This window comes from Mirounga leonina, unplaced genomic scaffold, assembly GCF_011800145.1.
Source record: "Mirounga leonina isolate KUSES-001 unplaced genomic scaffold, KU_Mleo_1.0 Mir_126, whole genome shotgun sequence".
Lineage (NCBI taxonomy): Eukaryota > Metazoa > Chordata > Mammalia > Carnivora > Phocidae > Mirounga > Mirounga leonina.
In genome coordinates, this window is record NW_023270314.1 from 20,188,838 (window position 1) to 20,204,075 (window position 15,238).

Genomic DNA, 15,238 nt, shown 5'->3' on the forward strand with positions numbered 1-15,238 from the left:
ATCATGACCCGAGCTGAAGGCAGACGCTTAACCATCTGAGCCACCCAGGCGCCCTATAATGGCATACTTTTTAAAAACTCCAATGCACTAGGCCTGACTTTCCTTACATGAAACAGATGGAGAAGACTGAGCTGGAAAATCCATAGCATGACTGTGGTATTTCTGGACCACTCCAAGTAGGCAGAATGATCATTCAAAACCAAGGTGCCATCATTATAAATATTTCCTAGTTGTACATCATCAAAAAAAAAAGTGGTGGAGTTGACACCAACGGTAGCTGGAAGGAAGAGGATAGGATATCCTATCTAAAGTGTTCTTCAAAGTGAATCTTTTCTCTCCCTCAAAAATTGGTGGGCTTTTACACGTGATTTGCTACCGTGGAAATTAAAAGGCACTAGAATTGGAGTTAAAGTCTCCACTCTACAAAATATCTCCACTCCTCAATAATGAACAGGTTTAAACAGCCCCTAAGGAATGCTTTGGCAGGGAGAAAAAAAAAAAAAAAAAAGGAATGCTTTGGCAGACAACATAAGAAACAATCACTGCAGAAGTTGAATTTTAAAATAAGCTTCCTCTTTTTACCACAACAGGTTAGTTACTTTCTCTGGGTATATATCCTCACCTAGAGGAGCAGGGTGTTCACAGATGAACTGTGGGGTTTAAGAGTTAAGTTAGAACACAGACTTCACTGGTGAAGTCCCATACGCCTGAATCCATCCCCCACCCCGACCCCACGCAGGTAGACAAGTACTTCTAGCCTGGTAGTGTTCTCAATCAGAATTTGTCATCACTCAAAGCCCAGGTAGACCACGGTGCCTATGTTAATCTTTTCCTTAAAGGTCCTGGTTTTTATTTTGCCTTGAAATAACTGTGACTATTTTTATTATTTCTAGCTATTGCATACACTCTGATTGCCATCACAACTTATTAGAAGGTCATTTCCCATAATTTCCCCCAGCTCTATCCAGTGCACTAAGGCTGGCTATTTGTAACGCAATATACCATTTCCAAAAACTTTTACATTTTACTGTTTTTATTTTTTTGAGCCGATATGTACGGGGAAAATCGACCAATATTAATGTTAGAACAACTGTATTTTCACTGAAACCACTGTTTCATCTGTGGATGGTAGGATAATTTCTAATTTTTTAAAAAATTTGGAATTTAAAGTTTTCCTGATAACTGAGCTAACTTTACTCCCCTCACGTTCGCCAAAATACCTCCAACTCCGAAAGCTGGCCTAATAGTTGTTCAGTTGTTTGCACATTCCCTTTTTCTCTTCAACTCCATTTGATATATGTTTCCCAGGACGTAGTGGAGACGGCTGGCCAGAGAGGCTGGAAAATATAACTCCGAATTTCCTACAATCTCAGCTCCACTTTCTCCCGCGCTCCCGCCCGGGTCTGGAGGCCTGTTGTTATCACGTGGCCTCGGGGCGACGGGGCCCGGCCGGCCAATGGACGCGCGGCAGCTCCGCAAGCCCCGCCTCCCGCCTCCACCGCGCCGGGACTTTGCGCACTAACGCAGGGAGGAGGCGAAAAAGTTTCTTTGCGGGCGAGAGGGACTTCGGAGCACCGACGCCGCTCGGGCTGCGGGGCCGCCGCAGCTGGCCGTCCTCTCTGGTTTCCCTCCCGCTGCTCCGGGGCATGAAAGGGCTTAGCTGCTGGGCGTAAAAGAAAGGAGTTTGCCGAGAAGCGCAAGACGAGGGCGCGCGCACGCGGCTCCAAGCGCGGGCGGCCACTCTCGGCTGCAAGTTTGTGCCGGGCCGCCAGCGCGCGCCGGCTGCGGAGCGCCGGGCAGAGCGAGAGGCCGCAAGGGCGCGATGGGCGCACCGAGGCTCCGCGCGCCGTCGGTGGCACTGGGACTGCTGCTGGGTGCGGTGCTGGGACGCCTGGGCCCGGCTGAGGGCGGCGGCCGCGGCGGCCCGGGGGCGCTGGGGCAGCCTTCCGGGGTCGCCGCCGAGCGCCTGTGTCCCGCTCCCTGCCGCTGCCCCAGGGACCTCCTGGACTGCAGCCGCCAGCGGCTGGCGCGCCTTCCCGAGTCGCTCCCGCCCTGGGTCGCTCGCCTGTAAGTATTCTTGAGGGCGGAGGGGGAGCCGCTCGGGATTCGCGAGGGGCCGGGGCGCTGGGCGCGCGGTTGCCTTTTCTGGGGCAGTTACTCCTGACCCAGGCCTCAGGCGGCACTCGGTGGAGATGGAAAAGGAGACGTCGAGGCCTCAGTCGCCCTACCCTAGTGCCTAGCGAGCCGCGCAGTGGGCCCTGGGCTTGCCGCTCGCTGGCCGCAGGTGGGCGAGGGAAGGGAGCCACTGACAACTCGGAGGAGTAGAGTCAAAGTCCTGAGCCCAGAGCCTGCCAAATGGATTCAAATGCGCGCCCCTGCGAGGGCGGGACAGGAGAGGTGGCAATCTGCGGGTTACAAGAGCTCGCAGTTCTCCCAGAGTGTAAGGTCCTGTGGCTCAACTACAGTTTCTAACTGGCTCAGGCCCCCTTTCCTGTTCCCAACCAGTAACTGAATGAGCTCCTTTCATTTGAGAAGGCCCCTCAACAAAGGTCCGTCACTGTCCAAGCTATAGTAGACACCGTTTTATTGTTCTCTCCCCCGTGCTTAATGTCGCTATAGGAAGTTCCAGAAAGCCTCAACCAAATTGTAACACATCCTCGTTCCAGTAAGAAGTTGGCGAAACTAGGGGCGCCTGGGTGGCTCAGATGGTTAAGCGTCTGCCTTCGGCTCGGGTCATGATCCCAGGGTCCTGGGATCAAGTCCCACATCGGGCTCCCTGCTCCTTCGGAGCCTGCTTCTCCCTCTGCCTCTCTCTCTCTCTCTCTCTCTCTCTCTGTCTGTCTCTCATGAATAAATAAATAAAATCTTAAAAAAAAAAAAAAGAAGGCGAAACTAATCAGTAGATGTGGAAGGAAAGGAGCTAGAGGTTTCAGAACGAAGGGCGTGATTTCTATAGCTTCTCAGCAAACAGTTTAGAAGGACTGGGCGCTGTTATGCAAGTTTTTGGATGCTAGCTGTGAAGTCTGAAAACCTTAATCACTGCCAACTGCGTGGAAGAACAAGGAAGAGAATGTAGTTTAGTTAGAAAGGCTGATTCTTTCCAAACGTCGTCTCCTTATTCTCTCCCAGCCCTAGTTTTGTTAAAATTGGTGGACTTTTGTAAAATGTAAACAATTACAACTTGTGTTTCTTAAAAAAAAAAAAGTTATCTTGTCTAAAAGAAATTAAAGTGAGGTCCATCCTTAACCTTTGGGCCTAGCAGAATTGCAATGGAAATTCTACATTCTTAAAACAATTCTACTAGACTGTCCTAACATCCTACTAATAGTAGTAGGAAGTTTGGTTCCATAGTTTAAGAAATTGTGTTTTTAAATCATTGTGCTAATCAGAATCTTTATTTGTGAATTATGGGATGGTTGGCCATCAAAAACATACTCTTTGTGTTAATAAACCTTAGTTTAATAAAAAAAAAAAGTGGAATTAGAGTTTTAGATTTTCTGATCTCTTATCATGGGATGTCGATTGTAGTTTTTTGGTTTTGTTTTATAATTGAAGAAGGAGATAAGGGCTTTAACCTAAAGCAGGAAGACTTTCAATTAGTTGTGGCTAATTCTGTTCAATTGCCTCTTGTGGAGGTCATGCTGCCTTATTCATGAAATGTGAATGGTTCTATTGACAACATATGGAACTGAACATTTGAATGACTGGAGGTGAACATGTGTAAATAATAGAGAGATGAGAAAAAGAAAATGAATAGCTCTTCCTGGAGTGTGTTTAGAAATGCTTGAATGATTCACCAAATTTAGCTTATATTAGTAGTTTCTCATTGTCAAGTAGCCTATTAGGTCATGCCAGTGTATATATTTTTTGTGTGAATTTGGATGTCTTTAAAAATATATATATTTTGTGTGTGAATTTGGATGTCTTAAAAAAATACATATTTTTTGTGTGAATTTGGATGTCTTAAAAAAAAAAAAACAACTTGGTATTGATTAAAAGTTGAGTTAAACCAAAAGGGTTTTGATACCTATTTAAACATTGTCTTAAAAGTAGCTGACCTAATTAGGATTTCGTTTTGCAGATAATTTGGTGGTACACTAAAAACAAATTACAGTTTATTTGGTTAGCACAATCTTTAATTACATTTCCGCCAGCAGTAAATTGTCTCAATACAAGTCCACATTCCTTAAATATATGTGAAAATAAGTTCCACTTGTATAAATAAGCACTAGGTCTGTTGTCAGAAGCCCCACTGTGATCACTCATTGGACAGCTCTGTCATTCTTGTACTTGTGTGACTTTTAACCAACTTTGTAGTTGTCACCAAACCATGTGGTCTAAATTCTTTATTGTAAATGTTTCTTTTGTTTGTGCCTAAAGCTCTAGAGGTCTCCTCTCTCCACCTTTGAAAGAAGCAGAAAAACACGTGGAATTGGGCTTTAATTCTCTGTTACTTGGTGTTTGGAACAAGAGGCATAAGATAGCTGTTCCTTAAAGTTTACATAATTATAAAAGTGTTTAGGTAGACTGTTCAGAGTTCAGAAATAAGTAGAAAAATACATATTGTTCTTTCCCATATCCTAACTTTGTCTTGGGTAATTAAGGTAGTAAACATTTGCCTTAGGACTAATTTATGAGAGCACCATTTAAGAAAACTGTATCTTTTGTGTCATTTGTTGAATTTGCAAATTAAAAAAAAAAATTTCTCTACGTGTGTATTTTTTTCACTTGTTTAGTTGTAATTTATTGCCTTAATTTCATGTGTGAAAAATTGAATAGTTTGAGCTGTGAGATGATAATGTGGTTCTCTTTTCAAAAAGTGACTTGTAATACTTTGATGAAAGTGGCTTTTAAAACAGTAACTATTTGAAGCTTTGCTTACAACTGCTGTTAAAGGCAGACTTGAGTTTACATCTAGAGTTTGTGCTTACAAAGAGCTCTGAACCCAAAGAGGAGTTGCTTGTTGGAATATGTTACTTAGCCAAAAGAGGGAAAAGTTGCTCAATTGCCAGTGAGAGCTTAATGTATTAAAACCTCACTGGAATTTCAGAATTATTTATCTTATCACGTAGAAATGTTTGCATGAGCTGGGCTGAGGCGAAAGTCCGAAAGGTACTTTCTGCTGCTGAGCCTTCTTTAGCGTTCGCCTGTTATAAATTGTGTGGTCGGTACCAGAATTGGGGCTGGGGTGGGGGGTCATGGTCCTTATGGTTTTCACAGCTGTTTTTCTATATTTTCCAGACTAAAACTTGAACATAGCAGGCTGATTTATGAGTCACTTTGGATCAGTGTCTTAAAACAGCTACAGCCTGGCTTTTTGTTTTTCAGCTTTCCAGATTTCTGCTGAATTAGCAGCTCTGCAGGCCCCAGTGGGATTGATTAAGGAGCTGTGCTGGATTTGCATTTTAAAATTTGACTTGGAAGTCAGATTTCCAAATGCGAAAAGGAGCAAAGTGGTGGCTGGAACTAAATGTTATAAATTAATTATTTTCACATATATTTATTCACTTGCTAATGTGCAGGAGGAGAGACTTTTTTTCTACCTTGTAGAGTTTGATTTTCCAGCATTTGGCCAGCTGAGTTCTAGGTAAATAGTTAACACCTCCCCGCCTTACCACTTATCCATTTATTAACCTCACTACACAAAGTTTTTTGAAAAGGTTTCCTGGGGAAGATGTTCATTAATGGAACTCTGAAAATGAAGAATTTGCTTTTCTTACTGAACGTTCTCATGGGTTTAAGAAAATACCGACATTGTACGACTTGTATTTGTTTTTAATGTGGTCTAGCCATAAAAACAATATAGGGAAGATTTAGGAAAGTGTGACATCCTTTAACTGGAAAGTAATCATTTCTGAAACATAAACTGTATTAAATCTAAATTTAGACACATTAAAAGTTTCATGGCTTTAAGTATTTAGCAGTAAAAGTCACTTAGGTGATTTTTTTTTTTCTCCTACATATAATGTGGTTTTAATAGTACACAAAACTCAGGAATGGAAGTGTGTTGCAATAACTAAAATATTTAAGGTTGCCAGCTCCCACTTCTGGATCAGAAATGAGTGGTCCCCAGCATGTGTACATTTCTCAGAAGGCAGTTTCCCATTTTAAAAGTCTTTTGTTGGAGATCTCATCCCATTACTGGTTGGAAAAAAAAAGTTAAACCCTCTCTTTTCTCATAGGATTGCTCTACGAAATAATCCTCAAAATGAAGTGTGGTTTTCGTTTTTTTCTAATTAAAAAGAAAACCACCTGTATTAAATGTAAATGCCAGATCTGTTCCCCTTTTCCCTTTAAACATTGAAACAATAGGGGATGCAGTTTTCTGCTTGTTCAATGTTCTTTAGTTAAGTGGATCCAAATGAGACTTTCTGTTGATTCAGGCAACCTCCCAGGTGAAGGACTCTTTTCACTCGTTGTTTTTGAAACCCTGTGGGAAATCTGTGACTGTCTGTGGTGCTAAAAGCACACAGGTTTTGTTTGAATCCTAACATGAGCTGTTGGGCTCACGGGTTCCTTGATGAACTCCAGACGGACGTGAGCTGGGCTGTGAGGGAAAGTGTCTGGCTCCAGCGTGGTGAGCATGCACAGCAGTGGTTGTAATTGCAGGATTTTTATAGTTTAAAGACTGTGCCAGATTTTTTTTCATGTTATAACTCTACCAGAACAAATCTACTCATGTCTGTTACTGTCTGGTAGGTCTTTAGGCAAACATGTTTCAAATAAAACCTTTGCAGATTTTTTGGGGGGGGGGTGAAATAGAGAAATCCAGGTTTATTCACAAAACAAACATGCAAAGACTGAAAGGATCCCTGATTTCTAATTGTTAACTTCATAGACTAGATGAAGTTACACTGTTTCTCTGGGTGTGATTTTTCTGCCTTTCATTTTTGGTTCATGCTTTGTGCCAATTCAGTTTGGTTCTCTAAAACGCTGGTTAGTTAAAAACCTTCATTTTTAAACACTGAGAGAATTCATTTGGTAAGGGTTGGTGAACCTCTTTGGGGGGGAGAGCTTTCAGCCATACTGTTTGTAAGTCTGTTTTTCAGTAGCTGTTCTAGTCATTTCACTTTGAATTCACCACATGGCAGGCACACACTCAGTGTGTCCGCGCAGAAAGGAATGTAAGCAAATATTTACCAGGCTTTCTGTAATATTGTGGAGTCTTAAATGCCAAGATGATGGCCTAGTCTAGGATATTGTATATGTAGGAGTTTTGTTTTGCTTTTTTTAAAAAAAAAATTACGATGTCTTAGGGAAATTGTTACTAAGTTAGATGAAGTCTCTGAGTAAGAAGCAGATTTATTTAATGATTGCAAAGAAATCTGATTATAGGTTCCTAGATAGCCTACTTTGTAGGTGGTTTATGTGGTTTAAATTATACATTATATTATCTGATACTGAGATTTGGGGAATTCAGGAAAGCAGAATTGTTGTTTTTGACTCTCTCGACACATACACACACCATGATACCTTAAGTAATTTGGTGCCTGAACCCAGAGAAACAAATATGTGTGAAGAGCAGTTTCTCTTTTGTTTGCCTGTAATAAGAACACTGATGCTTAATTTTATGATAATAATAAAAAGGTTTCTTTAGAGGTTTGAGTTTCAGCAGCCTTCCTAATTAGCCACTTTTCATAGGACATGACTTCATCATATCAGGTTGGAAGTGAGGAGATGGTAGGAGATGGGGAGGGTGAGGCAAAACAGCCCCATTCACAAGAGATCTGTTCACCCTGTGCCAAAACACATCTCCTGAAAATCTGTGGGCTTAAAGCCCTTGAATCTGCCAGTCTCCTGAACTAATTTTGTCCTCAGAATTTGTATTTTTGATTTTGGCAGTTTAGTTGCCATCTAGTTTGGGGATAGGATGAACCAATTATTTCTTACATCGCCACTAGTGTCGTAGAGGAATTTCATAAACCCATTCTGTCTTGCACATCATTAAGCACTATTAGTGATTTTTGGAAACTACTTACAACTTGACTTTTGTTTTCTCATAGGGACTTGAGTCACAACAGATTGTCTTTCATCAAGGCAAATTCCATGAGCCACCTTCAAAATCTTCGAGAAGTGTGAGTCTTACTTTCTATTTGAGATTTGAATAAAATATGCTACTTAACCGTAAAGAACATTTGGATTACAGTAAATTATTTAAAAACTTTTAACTTAGGAGGTATTTTTAAATAACTTTATAAAGTTTTCACCTCTGTGATTTACAGATGACCTAATCAGCCTTTTTCTGTCTTTTTTTTTTTTTTTTTTTTTTGGCGCTTAAAGGAAACTGAACAACAATGAATTGGAGACCATTCCAAATCTAGGACCAGTCTCAGCAAATATTACACTTCTGTCCTTGTAAGTGAATGTTAGCAAGATTTTGCATGTATGTTTGCAGGGACCGTGGGTAGCAGTTCCATATGGGCTAGAGTAAAGGTCTTACAAGCAAAAATGAATAGTTTCTTCTGTAGATAATGGAGAAGCATTTTTTAAATTGGTTGACTTGTTCCCCAGCCTCTTTCTTTCCTAAATTTTAAGTAGCATTGTAACAACACACTTTCCACGTTGCTGTAATTGCTGAACTGGTATCCCAGGTTCAGAGACACTGCCTTCACCTCATAGAGACGTGTTTGATTATGTCCTGAAGACTAGGACTAATTCTGCTTATTACTCAGTGGCTGTCATGGGATCTGTGGATTAGGTATTACACAGTTCCTAGTGGAGGGTGATTGGAGCTGTTTTGTGAGAGAAAGTGGGAGTTGGTAACAAGGCACTGGAGTATTCTCTTTTAAGTGTGGCACCTGTAGTAAAAACCGAGGTTCAGAAACATCAAAAATACCAACTTTATACAGTTAAAATTAGGTATGTGATTGAAGTTATAAATACCATTGCATGTTGTTTTGCAAAGATGAGTTTTCAAATAAAATTCTAAATTTTCTGTATTTTTAGGACAGATAACATGTTTATCGTCACGCATTGAAGATGTTTTGGAATAATTTTGACTTTTGGCACTTAAGGGTAGCATTTAGAATGTGCAGTATTTGATTTCTAAAATTTAAGTAGCTTGCCACCTTAATCTTGAATAATTAAAAAATATATCTAAGCCACCGAGGTTAAAATGTTTTCCTTCCTTAAACAAGTTAAGAAAAGCCCACCATTGTTGGTTGCTTCTGGGAAAGGTGTCGTGGGGGTTAAAATTATACAGTAAATTTCAGGAAAGCTGTTCAATTAATTAAAGTGATCACTACCCAATTGCTTACATCTGGTGATTTATAGAGGTTGGTTTTTACGGAGGGCCCAGGTCACCTAAGTCACGGGTGCAGCCGCTGTGTCTGCTTTCCTCTGTTTGAATAAGAACTAAGTGACATTTGATACTGATGTGGTTTTTCCAAAGATCAGACACAGAAAGGAATGAAAGAAAAAGGAGTTGGTATTTGACAAATAAACACTAAATTTAAAAAACATTTTTATGCTAGTATTAATACCTGTTTTCTTTGTCTTTCACATTTGCTTAAGAATTTAGAGTCTAAGTGGAGTACTGGTTTTGGTATCTTAAACAGCTTTAGCTATTCTCATTTGACCAGTGGGGCCTTTCTAAATCCCAGAGAATGCTGCTTCCCCCTGCTGATCTTGCCCTATGTATTGGCAGATTCTGTCAGCATGTTCAAGAGAGTCTTGAGTTGAGGGTCATTGTGTGCTTCATGGCTGAGAGGGTCCACAGGGGAGTTTTGGAATCTGGGTGGGGTGGAGAAAACAGTCTTCCCTTTGGCTTGATATAGAGTTGAAATCCTAAGAACTTGTAAGGAAATTAGAAACTTTCATTGGAAATAAATAACCTAGTGATTTTATACTTCCAAGCTTTCATTTATAATTAGAAAACTGAAATTCAGTCTGGAAAGATGGAAACCTTCAAAATTTGAACTGTTCTCCCTATTTTCATTTGTTTCACTCTAGTGAGTGCTAAGTAATCTTTACTGACCTTGAATAATCTCACTTTTCTTTCTCCTTAATCTGTTGCATTACATCTGACCAGGGATTATTTTGTTCATTTTATGTAATGGTAGATCCTATTTATTACCTAGATTGCATAGCATCAGCAGAGGGTTATTTATATGGGATGGGACTGCTAATTCAATATGGGTAGTGAAAAATTGTTTTCATACCTATGAAATATGTTGAAAAATGTATTTCTCTGGCTGTTTTCTTCTACAAATGTGTTTTGCCTGTAGGCCTCTTTGGATTGCAATACACAGTCATTGTTTCTAAAGCACCATTAATTTCTGTCTTGTGTTATATAGGGTAGAGCATTTTCTTTTATATAGAAGCACTTGAACATCAGAGCTAAAAATCAGTACTTATATTTCTGAAATTTCAAAGGAAATCGTTAAAGTACATACCATGGCTTAGGTTAGAAAATTGCTATGGCACCACGGTTAAACACCATGTCTTTCCAAGCAGCTCTCAGGACTGTTTGACTTTTATTTGATCAAGGGTTTTTTTGTTTTGTTTTGTTTTTAACATTTTGTGGAGGAAACAGATTTTGGGGGTCATTTGCACAAGTTAAATCATTTGAAAATATGTTAAAAGAAAGGAAAATCAGTTGGAGTCTTGAGCAAAAGATTTAATGTTGGTGCTCCATCCTGTTGCTGATCTGTGCAGTGGGGACCCTTCCCAGCTGGAGGCAGGGAAGTTCACCTGGTGAGACCTTCTTCTTTGCTCATCTTCAGGAGCAAATGGCACCCCATATCCAGAGATGAACATCTGATAATGTTCAGACCACTTCTGATAATGTCAGGGAAGCCTGGTAAAATACCAGGGTCTTGGGATGGTGGTTGAATGAGCATTGAACTCCCGCATTAACAAAGCTCATCTCTAACCTTTTTAGGGGTCTGTTGGAATGTAAAAGACTTGAATAGATTTGTTTTCTTTTGAATCCCACCTAGCATGAGCTCAGAAGTCAACTGACATGCTAGGGGCAGGACATGGTTTGTGGGTTTTGTTTTGTTTCGTCTTTTTTTTTCTCTATCTTGTAGCCTTGGCAGGATGCTATATTTTAAGGGAAAAAATGCACTAATGTTTGGAATGAACATATAATAAAACTGTTGACCCGGCATAAGTAAGTTGATTTTACCAGATGTGGTAGTTTTGGCTTCCTGTGAGGTGGCATGAAGCACTCAAGCATTGGACAGTTTTGAAAACTGTGACTTGAGTTAGGACAGGTTTGACTCCACGGGTCCTATAACATTGTTGAACAAGAGAGTTCTCATTGGTCATTAAAGAAAGCTGGTTAGGTCTTAGTCTTGACATTGATGGTTTATATAATATTGCCCAACAAGTAAGTACTTGCCTGTAAGTTAGAATTGAAAAGATTTAGGTCCCCAAATGTCAAAGGAGTACCCAGATTACTAGTTTAAAAATGTAGATTTCCTGACCCTATCCCTAGAGATTCTGAATGGATGGGGTGGGGTGGGGCCCAGAAATATCCATTTTAACACATCTACCTTACCGGTTCTGATTAGATATTGCATAAATATTTCTGGAACTACTGATAAACTCCAGTTTGTTATAATCAAATAAGCCTTTTCTCATTATTTCTTATCTCAAAGGTAGAGCATTTCTCCCACGTCCATCATGTTCTTCATAGTCTCTAATTTTTCTGGAAATGGCAATGTCATCTTCCAGAGTGTTTATTATAAATATTGATCACTTTGCTGGAGGGACCCCAAAATGTGCGCTCTACCAGTGGACAGACAGTGAAGAGATTTAAAGCTGAGTGAGGTGATCAGTTTTGCTATTTGACAGTGTCATTCTGGCTTTAGTGTGGAGGATGTCCTAGCGGTGCCTGAGGGTGGTGTAGAGAGGGCAGATGACCATGGTTGGGGGGTGGGGGGGACCACTACAGGAGCCCAGAGTGAACAGCATTGTGTCACGGCAGTGGAACAGTGATTAAAGCAAAGCTCAAGTTGGATGGCTTGGAATTATTTGGCTGTCTCTTCCCTTTGTTAGATTTGAGATCTTGGGCAAGTTACTATCTGTCTGTGTTTCTTCATCTACAAAAAGAGACAACGTAACTGTGTCCACCTCACAGGTTGTGAGGATTTGGAAAGAGAATGCAGATAAAACCATCTGGTATATGCTAAGTGCTCAGTGACTATGAGCTGTGATCATGATGATGATGATGATCACACACTCAAGTGAAATTCATTGAATAAATGAGCAGTGCCAGGCTCTGTTTTAAGGGCTGGGGACACTGCAGTAAATAAAGCAGACAACTCGCTCTTACAAAGTTTTCCATTCTAGTGAGGAGTAAAAGAACAATAAGTAACAAATTTTTTAAAAAAGATGATTTCAGATTCTTGATAAATGTTGTCAAGGAAAAGCAAGGAGGACAAGAAGAGCCCTGGCAGTTGCCCTTTAATGTGGTCCAGGAAGGCTTCTGAGTATTTACCAAATCCTACTGTGTGCTCGGCACTGGTCTAAGGTTGAGATTCAGCGATGAACAGACAGACGAAATCCCTGCCCTCACAGAGCTGCCTTCTCATGGAAGGAGAAAGACAAAAAGTCAAATAAATAAGAGATGTGGTCAGAAAGTGGTGAGTGCTAGGGCAGAAAAAGCAGAGAGGAGGCAGAGGAGTGTGTGGCAGAATGGGGGTTGACAGTTTTAAATGGGGATGCAGGGAAGGGCTTGCTAGGAAGGTGACACTTGAATCAGGGAAGGGGGAGGGAAGGGTCTTGTGCAGCATCCTGGGGGTGAAGGTCATCTCCTTAAGCCTCCCCTGCCCTGTCCAGGCCCATCCTGCCTATTGTGTCCAACTCTTACATGGTAATGAAATGGTTTTATTTATATTTTTCTCCCATGCTATACTTTGGGGCTTGTAGCTGACTCTCGTTTTCCCCAGCACTTTATGCAGGTGTATGGCATATAGTTGGTGCTAGGTATAACGATTAAGGAATATTTATGGAAAGCCACGTGCACTTAGCATTATTCAGGTAGATCTCCTCTTAAGTTAGTCTGTGCTGGTGGCTAAAATTTTACAATGGAAAAAAAGCATGCCTACATTTTACTTATGTTCAACTCTGCATGCTTGGTAAATAATAATAATAAATTTTAACAACAGCAACAATAATAAGTAAAAGAAGTAGTTTAAGTAGGAAAGGGATTCAGCTCACCACTCTCACCAGTGAGCACGTACACGCCTTGCAGTGTGTTTCAATGCAAGTGTGTGGGAAATAAAAGTCCCCTTTTGTATTTGCCTTTTTTAAAAGCTTGAGTATCTCAACCCACCAGGGATGACTTTGGTCTTCAGAGATATGGGTTTTTCATTGACCCTGTGCCCAGCACACATGTGAACTACTGCATCGGGTCCTGAACTAAAAATTCAAAATAAAAAAAAAACAAAACACAAAATCGATCTGTTCCAACACTGAAGTCAAAACTGGCCCTACAGGACTCAGAGAGGGAGAGGGAAGGAGGATATGTTTGCATAAGAACACCTTGCTGGTGTTATAAGGGATCTTCAAGGGTGTGTTAGTGATAGATGTTTTCCCCTCGTGCACTGGCTTCAGAGCCTGATGCGGTGTGAGATGTGGTCCGTCACATTACGTGTCCTCCTATATGGGGGATGCTCTGGGATACAGGGAAGTATGGGAGTTATGTCCTTTCCTGAAGTCCAGTGTGATTTACATGCTACAGAGAAAAGTCCTGGGCGGCAGGGAATGTTGGCAGCTTTTTGGCCTGAACAATACTGTAGAATTCTGAGAAGAGTGGTGACTTTCTGCCTTCAGTTTTGAAACTCCCGCAGGTTCTTCAGTGGCATTTGTCACATGTCTCATTCCAGGGTAGAACTAAGGTCTTACTGAGCTGTCCATCCCCTCAGCGGCCCAGGCCAGAATTTGGCCCATAGGACGTTCCGTTAAGTATCTGAGTGGACGAGGGAGAGACCTGAGCTGGAAACGGGGCATACATGTTGTTGTCTTGTCTCTCACTAGTGACTCGTCTGACCGCAGGCAGACTTCATTATCTCTTCTTTGTTTATCTGTAAGAACCAGTGTGAGATGTCTGTGTCTTTATCTCAGGTAGTTCTGTCACAGAATCTCAGGTGAGAACTCTGAGAAGTGTGAGCCACAGCAGTTGGGTCAGAGGAGGAAGGCACAATTTAGAAACCTATCCTGGCAGCAGTAGACGAGGGAGGGAGAAAGAACTTTGCATCTGGAGTGGGTTATCTGGAAAACTTTTGCTCTCTTCAGATAGTTCAGAGTTGGTGAACACTCAGTTATAATTAATAACTGAGTAGCATTTCTAGCCCAAGGGCTTGTGCATTTATAAGGTGGATTTTGAGCTGTTCCGAGTGCCCAACACCACCACCTACTATGTGCTAAGTGCTGGGGAACAAAGAAAAATAGAACTTGGCATCTGCCCTCAGGGGGCTTTGAATAATGAATAACGGGAAAATAGACAACAAAGACATGCTGCACCTCCATGTAGGGTGATGGGGAGACAGACGCCTGGCTGGGCCAGTGCAGAAGAGGGCTGCAGCTTCCATGTGGGCGGAGGGCAAGAATGCATGAGGTCTAGAGAACGAAAGGACATGGGGGTACATTGTAACAATGCACTTAGGTGTTTTAAAGGTTTGGGGGATGTTTTTGTTAAGCAAGGGAATGAAATGAGTACATTTCATTGAAGCACAGAATCATCATCTCTCCTTGTTTTCAAATAGTCACTAAACCATGTTCATTTTCAAAATCAAATGCCATGAAGACAAATAATGTGCTTTTTTTGATCATAAACAGTTAGGACTTGCCAAATACCTGCTATCCATTCATCCTTAGAACAGTCCCGAGCTCTGAGCCTTGCTGTATGTTAGGGCCACATCTTTCTTTGTCCCCACAAAAGGAAAATTGACCATAGGGTGGGTGTCATATAAGCATTGACTTATGTATGATGAAAAGAGTGGAGTTGAGCACGTGATTAGAAATCAGATCTGCAGTATTCTGTTATCAATATATTGACCCCAGCACCATATTAGGTGGCAACTTCATCCGTAAGCATGCATTTTTAGTTGAACATTTCAAAAATCAGCCTAATAAAAAAATCATCTTGGGAGACAGTGGTTTAAGAGACTATTGCTTGGGGCGCCTGGGTGGCTCAGATGGTTAAGCGTCTGCCTTCGGCTCAGGTCATGATCCCAGGGTCCTGGGATTGAGTCCCGCATTGGGCTCTCTGCTCCTTGGGAGCCTGCTT

General features: G+C 41.3%; 1 protein-coding gene across 1 annotated transcript in view; it reads left to right on the plus strand.

Annotated features, from left to right (window-relative positions):
• The first annotated feature begins 1,561 nt into the window (after positions 1-1,561).
• LRIG3 (leucine rich repeats and immunoglobulin like domains 3) overlaps positions 1,562-15,238 on the plus strand; it is a 44,240-nt gene continuing 30,563 nt past the window's right edge. Inside the window, exons 1-3 of the mRNA XM_035002256.1 lie at positions 1,562-2,067; positions 8,004-8,075; positions 8,281-8,355. Of these exons, the coding sequence (XP_034858147.1) occupies positions 1,823-2,067; positions 8,004-8,075; positions 8,281-8,355 (392 nt within the window). The 5' untranslated portion in view covers positions 1,562-1,822. The remainder of the gene's footprint in view (positions 2,068-8,003; positions 8,076-8,280; positions 8,356-15,238) is intronic.